The sequence below is a fragment of the Momordica charantia genome (assembly GCF_013281855.1).
Source record: "Momordica charantia cultivar OHB3-1 chromosome 6 unlocalized genomic scaffold, Mcharantia_2.0 BLBB01000006.1, whole genome shotgun sequence".
NCBI classification, from domain to species: Eukaryota; Viridiplantae; Streptophyta; class Magnoliopsida; order Cucurbitales; family Cucurbitaceae; genus Momordica; species Momordica charantia.
In genome coordinates, this window is record NW_028275164.1 from 19,204,374 (window position 1) to 19,221,348 (window position 16,975).

Consider the following 16,975-nt stretch of genomic DNA (forward strand, 5'->3'; position numbering starts at 1 on the left):
ATAAAAAGAAACGGGGTCTCCTTGTCGGATTCTCCGTTTAGGATATAAAAAGCCTTTCTTTACAACATTAATAATAAAAGAGTAAGATACTGAAGAAATATACCGCATAATGAGATGGATAAAGGACTTGTTAAAACCCAAAGCCTGCATAAGCTTCTGTAGGAAACTTCACTCTACTCTATCATTCAACTTCAACTTGCTCATATCCAGCTTGAGTGTCATCCATTCAGTCTTCTCGGATCATCTAGATTTTAGACTATGCATGCATTCATAACCTATAATCACATTGTCAGATATAGCTTTTCTAGGGATAAACGTGCTCTGAGTGGGGGAGATAATGTCATTCAAAATCAGCTTGAGCTGGTTCGCTATAGATTTTGAGATAATCTTATATATGACTGTGCATAAACTGATTGGCCGAAATTCTGTAATATACTTGGGCACCTGCTTTTTTGGAATCAGAACAATGGTTGTGTGGTTGATAGGTCCAACCTCTCCCCCATTATTCAAAATGTACACACCGCCACCACCTCCTGACGGATAATAGTCCAATATTTTTGGTAAAATAGAGCTGGTATTCCATCGACGCCAGGAGCTTTGGTTGGATGCATTTGATTCAGCGCAATCATAAGCTCTCCTTCAGAATATGGAACATCTAAATTCTTATTCATTTGTTCTATCACCTTTGTCTCCTGGAAAAAAGACAAAGAAACCTCATTGTCAATTTGCCCATTGGAGGAGAATAACTCTCCAAAGTAATCACTGACCACCTTGGTAATATCCCTCTCATCATGTCTCCATTTGCCCTCTTTATCAAATAAACCTTCAATTTTATTTTTCTTCCTTCACTGCGTGGCTTTCTGATAGAACCATGTCATATTTTTATCTCCCCAAAGCACCCAATCCGTTCGGGCTCTCTGTTTCCAAAATATTTCTTCCTCTAATAAAATACTTTTTAACTTCCTCCCTGCTGCAGAGACACCTTTGTTTGTGTTTATAGCTCTTTGATAGTCGGCTTTTGCACGTGAAATTCTGTCTGTATAATTCCACTTCTTCGATCTACCACACCTTTCCATAAAATTGGAACATTGAGATATACGAGTCAATAGATTCCTCATACTGAGCGAGCCACCAATAGGAGCCTTATTCCACCCTTCGTAAACAATTCCATCAAACCCCTCATACTGCAACCACACCTCTTCAAACCCGAAAGAATTTTGCTTCCGACGACCTGTACTTCCATTGGACTTGCTGATATTAATTTCAACTTGGCAATGGTCCGAAGTAGTGAAGTCAAGGTATTTGATAGAAGTCATAGGAAACATTTTGAGGAAGCTCGGATCACAAACACTACGGTCTAGCCTTTCTTTAACAGCGTAGCTATCTCCAATTTTTTTTTAAACCACGTGTAGCACCTTCCAGCAAAGCCTAGGTCGATCAGATTGCAATCATTTAGCGTATCTCGAAAATTTTCCATCAATCTACCTGGTTTTTCTAGGCCACCAATATTCTCAGAGTTGAAAAGAATTTCGTTAAAGTCTCCAAAAACAATCTAAGGGAGGTTACCTCTACCCTTCAAATGTCTCAATAGTTCCCACGTATTACTCCTTCTAGCTGCGTCCGGTTTACCGTAGAAACCCGTAATCCTCCATTTGTTACAATCTTCTGAAACATTAGCATCAATATGAAACATGTTGTAGGATTGTATAGTGAGATCAATGTCATCCTTCCACATAAGCCACAGATCACCACTTTTCCCTTTTTAGCTAACCCCAAAGCCATTATCATAACCGAGCACAGATTGTCGTTCTCTACATTTAGTTTCTCTTAACTTAGTTTCCATTATGAAAACCACATGGGGCCGCACCTCTTGCATAATTGTGTGCAAAGCTTTGAATGCTCGTGGATTGCCCATACCACGAGCATTCCAACTTAGAATTTTCATAATGCTCGGTGCCCCTGAGGTTCAAGGGTCGCCGCATCATGGTTGAAAACTTGATTCTCATCCGCTAATATGGCCTTTTTTAATTGATCATCTGCCTCCCTTTGCTCTAAACAAACTAGGTGCTCCGATCTTCTCTTACTTGTCTGGATGTTACTAGCTTCCTACTCTCATTCTTCTGGTCACAGTCTTGTCTCTTCCACTGTTTTCGTTGCACAGGGGCCATTACCTCATCTCTTTGATTTTCAGATGTAGTGCCTATCATAGGCTTCTTTCCTTTTGGATCCACGCCATTTGACCATAATTCCCCTTGTTCAGTTTCCATATTTTCTTTCTCTTATGGGCCCACATTACAAAAGTCCAAACCTTGAGATTCTGGCTTGTTAATATTTAAATTTTGATTTGGACTAGTAACGGAAGAAATAGGAAACTCATTAAATTTTGATTCTGTCCCCATTAAATGTTCCTTATTTTCCTCTTCAGAAATGATCTGCTGCTGGTGGTCCCGATCTCCTCCAACGGTATTTTTCGGTCTGCAAATTGAAATATCTGCTTCTCCGGTAGAGACCACATCTCCTTCCTTCTCATTGTCGGTGTACCACTCTCTTTGCCCATCCGGAAACATACGACCTCATCTTCTTCCTCTACTACTGCCATGCCAAGCTCTTCCCCTCTCGTTTTTCAAATCCTCATCACTTGCCTGACGATCCTCCCCTCGTACTCAATCTTTCTCTCCTCCGACTCTCAGCCAAGATCCATAATAGACGTGGTTTTCATCCTCATTGCCCTGTCTTTCATCACACTACTTGTTACTATGGCCAATTTTTCCACAAAAATAACAAAACTCTGAAAGTCTCTCATACTTGAGAGGGATCCATACATCATCATATCAGCCTCCAATTTTCAACTTCAGGCCTCTTCTCAGGGGCTTACTGATATCTATCTTAATCTGGACCCAAGTAAATTTCCCCCAATATTGTCCGTTCAAATTCTGGTCGACATCAATTACATCTCCAATTCTTTGGCTAACTTCCGTTATGAATTGTTTAGTCATACAAAGGAGGGGTAACTTGTAGAGATGAATCCAGAAATTAGCATGAGTGAATTTAATATTCCTTGGCTGTTCAATATCATTCGGACTTTATAGTAAAACTATGGATTTGCTGAAGAACTAAGGCCCACTATTAAGAATTCTTTTCTTCTAAACATTGCTTGCAAAATGTATCAGGAACAGGTTCTCACCAATGCAATCAATGACAACGTTTTTGTGTACATTCGAGACCTTCTTCATGACCTTTCGGAAGGCCTCTATATATGATCAATTTGCTAGACAACACCTTCCCCACCGCCCAAAAAGTGAGGATCTCTTTTCCTTTTGAAGCATCCACATGGTTCAGGTCTGCAACCTCATCTTCTACAGAGGTAAGTTTCGTGTTTCTCCATGGAGAAGTAATGTCTTCCACACTCATGGTTGCCGGCAGGCACGAAGCGAACCAAACAAAGCTACCCAGACGAAAACTACTTGCACTGGAGGTAAGGCGACTACCCTCAGAGACGAGGAGTTTGCTATTACTTTTAGGTTAACATTATTTTTTGAATTTATTTTTAAAACTAGATTATTTTTTAAGTTTGCTTGTTGAATTAATTCAAAGAGAGGATAAATTTTAGGAAAGGAAGCCCAATACTTTCTTAAAAAAAAAAAATTTATCTTTAATTTGACAAAATCCTAATTCCATCTCTTCTTCCCTTCATCCTCCGTTTTCAGTCGCTCAGCCCTCCCTCCTCCGGCGACGCGTTTCAGGCGAGACCTCGGACTTGCGGTGTTCCAGCGAACCTACACGGCAGAAACACAACCCAGTAGTGCGACATCCTCCGGCGACACCCTGCAGCAGCGTGTTTTGAGCATCCTCAACGGCGACGCGAACAGCCCCTGAAGTATCGGCGACCGGCGACCCTGCAACTTCCCCCGGCGGCGCGACCTCTTCTCCGGCGTCGTCTGCAACGGATCCGACGAACCCACGGCGGCGCGACTCTCCACGAACGGCGTCGCTCTTCCCTCTGCACAATCTGCGACCACAGCGCCTAGGCGCTCATCTGCAGCGGACCCCCTTCTCGACGTGAACAGTTGCCTTCTGGTGACAATCACGCTGACTCACACCCAAACAAAGTCAAATTCGTGATACCCACTCCTTCTCTGTGTTGGACCTGCAAGCCTTTGAACCCTTATAACTCCATTATGCAAGGTCAGGCTCCTTCTACACCGATACGGACTTAGCCCAAGCGGTTTCAGGAGGTTCAGTAAGTAACGGCTTGCTTAAACTCACTTTTCAATTCGTTTAAGGTGTTTCGAATTGATTCCTAATCCCAAATTCATATGTGTTTTGTATTAGGAAACTTCTGGCAAAGCTTAGGAGCTTTAGGACACTATTGTGTAAGTAGTCCTTACTTGGGGACGTTTGTTCTATGCTTGATGTGAAATCTTGCTTGTTTACTTGTTTGCTTGCTTTGCTTTGCTTGGTTATGTATTATTAACGTTGGATCTTGTGCTTCTGAATATTTATCTATAGTATTTATTCTAGATATGCATGTGTTGTCAATGGATATGTTGGATGTAATCCTGTTTGGCTATTTTGAGGTTGTTGATGTGTGATGGTTTGATGTATTTATGGTGATCAACTATGTTTTAAGCAGGCTGGTGTTGTTGTGGTTTGATGTTTCGTATGAACTCTTGAAAGCGTGATGTTTGTATAATGATCTCGTTTGCAAAAGTATGCTGGATGCTAAGAGCATGCTGAATTTGTTGTGTTCTAATTACACATATTTAGCCATTTTTTTGTTACCTAAAATGTAAATGGAGCATTAGGCTCAAGTCGATGTCTAATGTATAAATTTGTTTATCGTAAATTATGTGTTGGATTAATGAGTGTTCGGTGCTAGCTTTTGAAGTCCCTCTAGGGTTTACGCCTAGGTCTGAACCAGGTTTGCGCTTTCACTAAGTTCATTTGTTGCTTAAGCAAATTTCTTAATTGTTCGATTTTTCCCATGAATTGAAGCAAATAGCTTAGCTACACCAATTGTTATTTTCTTGCTTAATTAATCGCGCTTGAGCTTTTTTTCCATATTAGCTCCGGTAGACTGGGAAAGAAATTTCAGCTTGCATGAATTTCAACATACCGACGAGCGTTTTTGTATTTTCCTCTGTAATTTAGTTTCTTCAAGATTTTAGCATCCATTTTGCTTAGGTGCAGATCATAGCTTCTAGTGTTTCTCAATTATGCTTAATTGCATGATATAGCCGAGGTAGTAGTCCATCGTTTGTTTTTGTCTCAAGCGGGTAGTAATAAGAGTTTCTGAAGAAGCACGGGAGATACGCCCGTCATTTCTGACTGTTATGGAATTGAATTGGAAAATTTTGAGTAGCACGTGATCGTGTTGTATGGCGTCTTGTTGTTTTATGAGCCATTGGGAAGGCGAGATTGCACGGTTGGCTTTTCCTTGGATGTTGAAATCGAGTTCTCGAACTGTTTCGAAACTTTTGCTACCAGTGCTGTACTCTAGCCCTTGCCACCAAATTGACTAACTATTACCCCCCTATTTTCTTTCCATTCTACTTCAGGTTTTATGTCAATGACTTAGCAAATGATCTAGCTAACTCAATTACGCGGTTCATTTTTCTTGTTTTTTATGAAGTGTAATCTTTGTTTCTCTTGCTTCTCACAATCTAGCAGTCAATACATTTTTTTCCCCATGTTGGTTAGTTTAAGCTCAACAGTCCACATCTTTGTTCTCGGAGAAGATTATATGTTGGTTAAAGCTCAACAGTCCAATAGATAAGAAATAGTCCATGGGCAGTGGTCGGAGGTCGAACCAGAGCTGACGAAGAGACCAGTGACGTGAAGGAGAACAAAAAGGGGAATGAAATGATAGGAGAAGCTTCTCGCGTGGTGTTGACTGTCCTGCTTCTCTTGCAAGGTGTGGGTGGAGACGGGAGAAAGTTTGATGGAGATGGGGGCGAGTTCGGTGGAGACTACTCTAAACTCTCGGGTATCATAATCCCTGGCTTCGCTTCCACACAGCTCCGAGCGTGGTCCATTCTGGATTGCCCCTACTCGCCTCTCGATTTCAATCCCCTCGACCTCGTTTGGCTCGATACTACTAAGGTACCTCTCTCGCTCTATCTTTCTATCTTCTTGTATTGTTAGCAGGTAAATGAATGTGAAGTTAATGTTAATCCTTGTAGTAGATTCCGTAGCTAAAGCCTAAAGCATACCATGGTTGAAAATTGCTTGCCCGTTTCATTGCAATTCTCCGATTTCCGAATGCCACTATGTCCACTGGGATGAACTAGTGGATTAACAATGGGATTTTATTTTGTTTTAAAAAATAATGCTACCACTTTTCTTTTTCTGTTGCTCTCTTGATATTGTTGTTGTGCTAATCTGAACCCAACCGGTTCATCAAATGAGTGGGATTTTGTTAATTCTTAGGATCGTTCCAAAATTTATGTTTTATATCTTTTTTCTTTTTCCCTGGGTATTTATAATTTAATTCCTATGGATTCAAACGTAATCTCTGGTTTGAACTTTCGAGAGGAGACTGAAAATGATTTAATAGAGAATTCAAATACTTGTCGGATATCTCACATAAAAACAATACTTGCTGAACTTTAGTTAAATCAAGTAGACGAAGATTTAAAAAAAGAAACAAGAACACGAAGATTTTGAAACTCGTATTTTATATCGCACGGCTCCTAAATGCCTTTTAAAATCTGTTTGTCTTCCAAATTCACGTTAGTTTTCTCCTTTGGGGACATTAGCAAAATTGTTTCTGTGATATGATTAAACAATGATAAAATCAATAATAAGTTGTACTGTCTTTGAATATTCATATGTCTTGCAGCTTCTTTCTGCAGTCAATTGCTGGCTCAAGTGTATTTTGCTAGATCCATACAATCAAACCGATCATCCTGAATGCAAGTCACGGCCTGATAGTGGTCTTTCAGCTATCACTGAACTTGATCCTGGCTACATAACGGGTAATTGAAGAAAAAGTATACTATACTAGTTGTAGAATATTTCATATATTCATATACTATACTTCCATCCAGTGACAAGCTTACCTATTATGCAACAATTTATCAACTGTAGGTCCTCTTTCTTCAGTGTGGAAAGAATGGATAAAATGGTGTATTGAATTCGGTATTGAAGCTAATGCAATTATTGCTGTTCCCTATGATTGGAGATTGTCACCAACAATGCTTGAGGAGCGGGACCTTTATTTCCACAAGCTCAAGTTTGTATATGGATCTATCATACATGCTATTGTTATCACCAACGATTGTGGCCTCCAATTTTGAATTTTTACTTTCCTGTCACCTTCTGATTGATCTTTCCTTAATTTTTGACAAATAAAATCTAGATGCTTTATGGTGCATCACGACTTCTCTCCTTCACAGGCTGGTTTGTATTATTTAAATATTTTAAAGAGTACTGTATATAACATTTGGAACATTACGGTGAAGCAGAGTTGAGGTACATGTAATACAAAAATATTTTACTCCCGATACCAACACAAAGAGACCTGAAATCTTAAATCTTAAATTGAATTAGAAGAGACCTGAGAATGTGTCCAAAGACTCGATGCCTAATCATAAGTTATTTTTTTTTGTTTTTTGTTTTTTCTTTTCCAAATAAAATTGTTTAGAGCCTTAGAAGTTGTTTGGTTGCCGCTTGTCGGTGCTTAATGTTTCTGAATATTATTCTTCTCTTTCCAGATTGACATTTGAGACAGCTTTAAAACTTCGTGGAGGTCCCTCAATAGTGTTTGCTCATTCATTGGGTAATAACGTCTTTCGCTACTTTTTGGAATGGCTGAAGCTTGAAATTGCCCCAAAACACTATTTCGAGTGGCTGGATCGACATATTCACGCCTACTTTGCTGTTGGTATGACTTGTTTCATTAAGAAACTAATTCCTTAAGTTATTTTTTTTTAAAATTTTACGCACACTATTTACTTGCACAAAATTGTTTTCCCTATCTATTTTTATTGAGAACAGGAGCTCCTCTTCTTGGTGCACCTGACACAATAAAAGCCACTCTTTCTGGTTCAACGTTTGGTCTCCCTATTTCTGAGGTTACCTTTCAATTATCAACTCACGAAAACCTTTAGTTAACTCTCTCTCTCTCCATCCTGCTTGGTGGTTCCGCTGCACCTTTCAACATTGACACTTTAATATTTATTATGCAACTTGACGGATAGGTAGACTCTTTATCCTTAAAATAATTATATACTTGATTTATTGTCCAATCCTGTTCTTGCCATTGCATTAACTACGACCATCAGATAATATGATGCTGTAATTTATTAATTCCATCAGTTTATGAGCTACTCAGTGGGCTAAGGTCCGAGGAATCTAATGCTTTGAACTTCCTCATTTTGACTCAAGGTGAACGGATTACCACATTTGTTTCAAGCACAAACATGCAGATGTCACATGGTCAAACTGTGTTAGACTTCAGAAATTCATTGGTTTATTTTATTCTCTCCCTCATAAAATGAACTTGTGAATACGTGGAAATATGAAAAACCCTTTTACTAAGATAAGCTTGTATGACTCTATCACCAAGTTCACCACTAGCTCCCATTTCTAATTTACATTTAACTAGATCTGGGTATTGCTCTTGAATAGCATCTTTTTCAACATTTCTTTGGTCCTTACTCCTTGATATTGATGTCCATCAACTAATTCGGATTCCTTTTTCAAGAATAACGAGTACAGTAAAAGTTATTCTCTGATGCATGTCAGAGCAAAATAAATCCGTGCCCTCACCAATCATAACCACTTCTCTTCAAGGATTAGGAGTTCCTTTCTAAGTCCTTACTCATTGAGCCATTAAGTCAACTATTATTTACTCCTGAAAGGGAGTGTCCGGACTCAATTATGCTTGGAGTAAGTCACTCCTCTGAATTCTTATTTAACCTAATACCAGATTTAATTTGGCGAGGTATCAGGGGACAGCTAGGTTGATGTGCAATTCATTTGGTTCTTCATTGTGGATGATGCCAATTTCCAAGTATTGTAGGGGAGATGATGTATATTGGAAGCATTTCTCCAAGGGGAATGGGGGAGTTCATCACTCCTATCGCTGTAGTGAGCAGGAATTTCACTTAAACTACTCTGGATGGCCAACAAATATTGCCAATATAGAAGTTCCTTCAGTCCTTCGTAAGACTTCTGACTGATTCTAACCTCATATGAGACAGTGCATGATGCTATTATAACTGATTTTCTCCTGTGTGTTAAATTAGCTGGAGCATCAGCTGGATATGATGTGTATCCATCACTCTCAGAGGTTACACATAAAAACTTGACAAGCATGGAGTGTGGACTCCCTACTCAGCGATCTTTCTCTGCTCGTGAAACATCTGATGGAACTTTTTTCAATGCAATTGAGGATTATGATCCAGATAGCAAAAGGCTTTCATACCAGCTACACAGGTGGACATGTTCTAGCAATTCTAATAAAAATGTATTTTGCTGATGGTAATAGAGGTTCTTATCATTAATGAAACAAAGCTTGTAGCATTATGCTTCTATGGGTAAATATATTAAGTGGACTTCATATTAATTACTGCAGCTTGTTTTACAAATGTCATTAAGTTATAGCACTTGGAGAGGACTGTTGTAATTCCTGGTATCTTAGTTGCAATATTATAATGAACAAAAAACTAACATGGACACATTGTTGAAGTCCTGTTGTTGGTGAACATAACGTAAGTTGTGCCACAACCTGTAATTAGTCGTTGACATGATGTTTAATCGTAATTAAAAGCATGGGATAAAAAACGAACAAAGAGAGTGGAGTATCTTGGGTCTTTGATGAAGCGGTTGAAGATAAGATTGAGCGTTATTGTGTGGTCAAAGATTTGGGGAAAGGTAAAGATTTTATGATTCAATGCTATAAAGAAGACATTTGCTTAGGGAATTTGAATGGAAAGAAACTACCATATCTTCAACGAAAAAGAACACAATTAGGAGAAAGTCTTCTAGTTGGCCAAGTTTTATTGCTCTTCACGGTGTTCCCTTGCTAATTATCAATTCGAATTGGAGGCTTTCTGGTGAGATTTTGTTGGGTTAGGGCTATGGTCGTCAGCAATTGGTTGACTTTATAGTTCAGTTTGAATTTTCTGAGGGATTCTTTATAAATAATATCCTATTGTAACTTTTCACCACTTCAACCAAAAGTGCACAGGAGATATTTTCTCTAATTTCCGAAGCCACGAGGGCCAGTGTTAAAATCTAATCCCCCTTTTTTTCGTTTCTATATTCTTCCTTTTCAATAAATGTGTTTCTTATCTATAAAAAACATAAATTGTTTTCTTTTATTGCATAATTTTTAATAATATAGAGTATACATAACCAACCATGAAATCTAGGTTCTTTTTTAGTAAATTTCTTTTACTGCCTATCTATTTCTTCAAAAGATAAATTGATCTAAACAAATAATTATATGTTGTTGATATTTCCGTTTCTTTCCCTTTGTGTTTTGATACTACAGGTTATATCATAGCGATCCTGTCCTGAATCCACTAACGCCTTGGGATAGACCTCCAATAAAGACTGTTTTCTGTATTTACGGAACGGATTTAAAGACAGAGGTATTATTGAACTCCCCATTGAACGTATTTTTACCGAGTCATCTTTAGATGCCTAAGTTTAATTATATTCAGTTTTTAGTTTTTGAACCTAAATCTTATACATATCAAATGATCAATATGGAATTCTTCTTTCACCAAATACTGGATTTTCTTTAATATTTTATGGCGACATATCTCTTTTCCTTATCACATTTCTAAAATGTATAGTATTCTTACAAAGTTTTTTTTCCCTATTTTTTGGAATTGTAGCATGGAATAGACCAAGTGATATTAAAGCAGTTCTAATTGGATCTGTATACTCATCATAATCATAAACTCTCATGAATGTAAACTAGAGCCATGTAATGGCAGTACGTGAATGACAAACCTGGTCAGAGCCCATGTTTATATTGTTTAATTCACCTCTCTCCATTGGAGTTGATTAATCCATCTAGTTTTTTGATTATTGGGGTTTCGAGGACCCTAGTCCTTGCATTTTTCTTGTAACCCACCCTCCTCTAATCTCAGTGGAGGCTTTGCCCACCCTAAGGCCGGATCTAAGAAACAAGGATTTTTTTTTTTTTAGTGTAAGAAACAATTTCATGGATGTATGAAATTACAAAAGGCTATGTAAGACTTACATAAAACACTTCCAATTAGCTAAAAGGGAAGTGTAGCTATAGTGATGAAAAATAGGAGAGCTTTTACACCAAGTGACAATTTTGTAAACTATAACATAAAAAAACCTCTCAAAAGATTGTGGTTTACCGTTGAAGGTTATTTGGTTTCTTTCTCCCCATGTAGTCCAAAATAAATCTTGAATAAAATTCATCCGTAGCTTTGCCTTTTCATTTTTAAAAGGGCGCCCAGCAAGAGTAGCCCCTAAGAGGGGGTCATTTGGCAGGGCCGTGGACCACCCAAAGGTGTTGAGGATGGATTTCCAAAATTCAGATGCAAGGGTGCAAGTGACAAAGAGATGTTGTTGAGATTCCAAGTTGGCGTTGCAGATGGAGCGCTAGTGTGGAGAGATAGCCATATAGGGAAGCCGTCTTTGGAGCTTATTGTTGGTGTTGATGGCACGGTGGCTAAGCTCCCAAAGGAAAAATCTCACTTTCTTTGGGCAACTATCTTTTTAGATTACTTTGTAGGGACTATTTTGGGTGGTCGGGCTTTGTTGAGTGAGGTCTCTAGTGAGTAAACAAGTGGAAAAAGAGCCACTAGGCTCTAATCTCGAGATGGGGGAATCTGCGTGTGTAGATAGGTGCACATCAGAGAGCTGGTGGCTGAGTGCTGCCCATTCCGTGATCTCTGAATCCTCGAGGCTTCGCCTTAAACTCAAATTCCAGCAGGAGGATGCTTTGACCATAGATTCGATATGGGTGCCTCCTTTCTCGATGATAAAGCAAAAAGGAGAGGGTAGGTTTGTTCTAGGGGCTCACCATTCAACCAAGGTTGTCTCCAAAAAGATAGTCTTACCATCACCGATTTCATAAGCCAGTTGGTCATAAATCAGTTTTTTTTTAGATGACCTTCCAAGGACCTTTTGCAGATGGGATGAATGTAGTGATGGGCTGTAGGTTCCATGTTGCTTTACCATATTTTACTTCAATCACCTTCTTCCAAAAGAGCAGTATCATCCTCTAAATACCTCCATACCCATTTAGCAAGGAGAATGATGGTCGAGTGGTCAATAAGGGCCAATGTAAATAGCAAAGGACTTAGAAGGAATGGGTTCAAACCATGGTGGCCACCTACCTAGGATTTAATTTCCTACGAGTTACCTTGTCAACCAAATGTAGTAGGGTCAGGCAGTTGGCCCGTGATTAGTCGAGGTGCAAGCAAGCTGACCCGGACACACGGATTTAAAAAAAAAATATTAGTGATACCAAGGCCTCCTTCTTGAATCAGGTTGTTGTGTGAGGTCTCTCTTGACTAGGTGCAGCCCATTGGTCTCCTTGTTACCTTTCCAAAGGAAGCTAGAGATGGTGCTGTCCAAGGTGTGTGCTACCTTAGATAGCATTGGGAAGAGAGAACGGTAGAAGGTGGGGAGGTTTGAAAGGGTGGTTTGGATGAGTGTGTGTCTGCCCCCTTTGGAGAGAAAGGAGTTCTTCGAGTTCTTCCATGATTGAAGCCGCTTATGCATTTTCTCAACCACTGGTTCCCAAAATGAGAGTGATCCACGCTTGCCATGTAGGGGTAAAAACCAAGGTAAGTGTTCGGCCAGGAGCCGCTTTTGCAAGCAAATTTTAAGGCTAGTGATGAAAGTTCATATTCCTCAAGACTTATCCCCAATACTTCTGATTTCTAGTGGTTTATGTTGAGCTTGGATGCTTCCTCGAAAAGTCTAATGATGTTAAACCTGTTGACGAGGGAGGAGTCATCATATTGTGAGAAAAGGATGGTATCATTTGCAAATTGTAAGTGATGGATGGCCAAGGAGTTACTTCCAATGTCAAAGCCTTTTATTAGGTTGTTTCTTGCTGCTTGTGACATTAGTCTACTAAAGACATCAACAACCATGATAAAGAGAAAGGGAGAGAGGGGATCACCTTGTCGAAGACCCCTAGATGCGAGGAGCTTGTCCTAGGGACGACCATTAATGATAATGGAGAAATTTGTTGATGAGACACAACCCCGAATCCAACGTCTCCAAGTGATGCCAAATCCTTTGGCGGCAAGAATCTCCTCAAGGAAATCCCAATCAACTTTGTCGAATGACTTTTCGATATCTAGTTTGATGACCATTCCTTTCTGCTTTTTCCTTTTCCCAATGAGCTCGTTGGCTATTAGAGATGCATCTAGGATTTGTCTTTCGACTACAAAAGCAGATTGCTCGTTTGTAATGGTGTGGGGCAGCAAACCTTTTAACCTTTCTGAGAGAACTCTAGCGATAATCTTGTAGACGCATGATATGGAACTGATGGGGTGGTAATCTCCTACCTTCCGTGCATCAATCTTTTTAGAGACAAATGTATGTTTTATTGAGGCGTGCATTAGTAATGCCATTCTTAAAAAAATCTTAGAACACTTTACACTCTCATGATGTCGGGCTTCAGAGTGTTCCAGAATTGTTTATAGCCATCTGGTCCCGGCGACTTGTTTGATCCCGAATCATTTAAAGCTCTCCAGATTTCCTCCTCAGTGAAGGGCTTCTCTAAATCAGAACTTTGTTGCATAGTGATCGGGTTCCATTCTAGGGGAAGGGAGGAACTGAGAGCCTTCCTTTTTTGTATATTACTTGTCAAAAAAAGAAAGGAATTCATTAACAATTTCTTCTTCCTCTAGGAGGCTAGTACCTTCCGAAGAAAGAACTTCTATAATGGTGCTTTTCCTCCTCTTTGTGGCCAAAATTATGTGGAAAAAGGATGTGTTTAAATCTCCCTCCTATAACCATCTGGTTTTGCATCTTTCCCTCCACAGTTCTCTATTTTGGCCACGGTAGAAAGCAGTTGGACTTTGATGGTTCTCCTATGTGTGATTTGTACAAGTTGCAGGATACCCTCTTCTTCCTCTATACTAAAATAGATAGTTATGATATAAAGAGATTCTTTTGCTGGCTAATGCTACCATAAGTGGAGTTACTCTATAGTTTAATTACCGATTTCAGCTCCTTTAACTTTTTAATAAAGCCATGCTCGGGCCAGCCTCGTAGGGGAGTGTTTTAGCCGCCAGTAGTCAATCATAGGTTTAAAAGAATGGTGTTGTATCCATGCATTCTCGGATCGAAAGGGGGATGGGCCCATTTAGCCAAACTGAAAGAGAGATGGATGGGGTAATGATCTGAGGTTGGGCGATTTAGTCTCTTAATCGCAGCATTTTGGAACTTTGATAGGAAGTCGTTTGTGGCAAGGAACCTGTCAATCAAGGTAAGGGTTGGGTTTTCCATAAAATCAAACCAAGTGTAGAAGCCATGTGTAAGAGGGAGGTCTTGTAGCTCTACATTCTCAATGAAGGAATTGAAGCATCTCATATTTCTGGTCAGGCGGAAGTAGGTAGACTTTTCTTGGGACCATTGGATGGAGTTGAAATCGCCCTCAAGGAGCCAAAATTCCGAACAAAGGTAAGATAGGTCTGTCAATTCCCTCTGGAAGCTAGCTTTATCTTCTGTTCTTGATGGACCATAGGCCCCTGTAAGCCAAAATTTGAAGCCATCAGAAAGGTTGATAAGGATGGTTAATGTGTAGAGACCCATGGTACGAGGAATGATGGATCATTCCACATGATAAGAATACTCCCTGATGATCCCGATGCATCCAGGGCTGTCCATCCGATGTCCCGAGAGCTCCAAAGAGATTTTATAGGGAGGCGGTCAATCTTCTCTAATTTCGTCTTTTGGAGGATGACAATGGTAGGATTAGTGTTTTCAAGGTGCAAGACGTACCTCAAGGCGACAAGCCCTTTGATCACCTTGAGGTGAGAGGCGATACAAAGGCGACGCCCGAGTGAAGTGAGACGCATCTTAATAAATAAATAAAAATTATATTTATAGTGCATAAATTTATATAGTAAACCTAGTTTAAGAAACCAATACCAAAATAGTGTCATAGTAAATGTCAACAAGATTCATAAAACAACCAAATTCTATTAGTTTAGTTCCCAATAAAGACAAGCAACATTAAGAAATATTGGGGTCTGGAATAGGTTTAAGAAAGAATTGGTGTGAAATGCTACAGATGAAAAGGAATAATAAGATAAAAGAATTAAAAAAAACAGAAAGAAACCTTTGAAAGTCGGAGGCGGCGACAGACGAAGGAGGAGGCAGCGACTGCGACGGTCGGAGATGGTGGCGGTGAGGGTTGGAGATTGAGGGTGAAAGTCGAGAGGCAGAGAGAATGAGAACTGAGAAGTTAGGGTTTGGACTTGGAAGTAATTTGCAAGGAAGGGAGGGGACTTTCTAAATGTATTTTATAAAAATAAAAATTAACAAAAAAGAAAAAAGAGAAAAAAGGCAGATCGCCTTGCTTCAACGAGGCGATCGCCTGCCTCAGGCGAAAGTCGCACAAAGGCGAGCTCCTGATTGAAGGCGCTCGCGTTGGCACCTTGCAAGGCGCACCTGGGCGAAATCGTCTCGCTTCTCGCCTGAGGTGAGCGCTCGGGTGCGCCTCGAAATCACTGGGTAGGATTGTGCTTGGTAGTGAGACTTTTAATCAAGGCTCGTTTATCCCATGAGCCAAGACCTCTAACATTCCAAGAGACAATGATCATTGAGCAAAGGTGAACCTGCCGATTATGTGCTTGGAATGATGGTTGTCGTAGTTGATAGTAGAAGTGAGACCAGCTAATTTCCTTTTTCCCCGGTTTTCTTTTCGGTTGGTGATCTTTCTTTGGACTTTTAGAGGGATGGGAAAGATGCCCATATCCATAGTACAGAGCCAAGGGATGACTACCTGAAATGAAGGGTGGACGGTGGGATCAAACAAGTAAGGGGTCTGATTGTTGTGGGGCTAAGGGGTAGCAGGAGCAAGGCTAACCAAAGTGTGGTCGAGGGAAGCAGGGGAAGGGGGCTCAGAGGTTAGAAGATAGGGGCTAGAGAGGCATTGTTCAGAACCAAAGAGAAGACCAGGGTAGTTTGTGGAGTGTTTTGTACTAGGGATAAGGAAGGTTTCCTTTTCTATGATGTTAATGGCTATTTTTGGCCCTTCGAGGAGGAGAGAGGGGTTGGGTAGAGGGGCAAACTGTGAAGATGGTGTTGGGATGGATAGTTTGTGGAGTGTTTTGTACTAGGGATAAGGAAGGTTTCCTTTTCTATGATGTTAATGGCGCCCTTTGAGGAGGAGAGAGGGGTTGGGTAGAGGGGCAAACTGTGAAGATGGTGTTGGGATGGAGAGAGGTGGCAGGCAAAAGGAGTGTGTTGGGGGGTGGGGTCTGATGTGCAGGGGTGTTGGGGGGATAATTGGTTGAAAGCAGGAGCAATCGAGGAGGGGATAGGTGTCAGAGGGTTTGTTTGTGCAGCAAAAAATGTTAGTGGGGGGTTTTCGGTTGTAGAGGTAGATGGACTAAGTTGGTATAAGAATAGAGGTCGAAATAGGAAGCGTGGGTCTCGATGGAAGTTGTTTAGATATTGATGAGTCACAAGGTACAGCAACGAGTGATAGGGAGTGGGGCCCATTCGTGTCAGCACAAGTACGAGGAAGGATAGCTGGAGGGGACCTTTCTGCATTGGGGCTAGTGTTTAACCCAAAATGTGTAACATTTGGTGTTGGACCCAAAATCCCGTCAGAGGAGCAGATTGGTGCCAGATTTGTGTGTTTTCCGGTGGGGAGATCTCCATGGATTCCGCCAAAGTACACCACAAAGTCCTCATATTTGAAAAAAGGGTCAATCTAGACCTTTAGGTTTCTTGTGGATGAAGTGGGTAATCCGACTTCTGTTGGGACAAATCTTAAAAGGGATTA

The 16,975-nt window shown here is 40.2% G+C and overlaps 1 protein-coding gene across 17 annotated transcripts in view; it reads left to right on the plus strand.

Moving 5' to 3' along the window:
- The first annotated feature begins 2,449 nt into the window (after positions 1-2,449).
- Positions 2,450-16,975, plus strand: part of PSAT1 (phospholipid sterol acyl transferase 1) — a 40,916-nt gene continuing 26,390 nt past the window's right edge. For 3 of the 17 annotated variants that reach the window (XR_015791588.1, XR_015791587.1, XM_088125422.1), the window contains exons 1-11: positions 2,469-3,475; positions 3,708-4,240; positions 4,333-4,373; positions 5,671-6,102; positions 6,842-6,977; positions 7,090-7,234; positions 7,716-7,885; positions 7,999-8,075; positions 8,955-9,168; positions 9,252-9,441; positions 10,502-10,601. Coding sequence is in view for 14 of the 17 variants with exons in the window: in XM_088125422.1 (XP_087981548.1) it covers positions 5,863-6,102; positions 6,842-6,977; positions 7,090-7,234; positions 7,716-7,885; positions 7,999-8,075; positions 8,955-9,168; positions 9,252-9,441; positions 10,502-10,601 (1,272 nt within the window). In the remaining 3 variants the exon portion in view is untranslated. The other 14 variants (XM_088125417.1, XM_088125421.1, XM_088125415.1 and 11 more) reach the window with 13 other exon arrangements.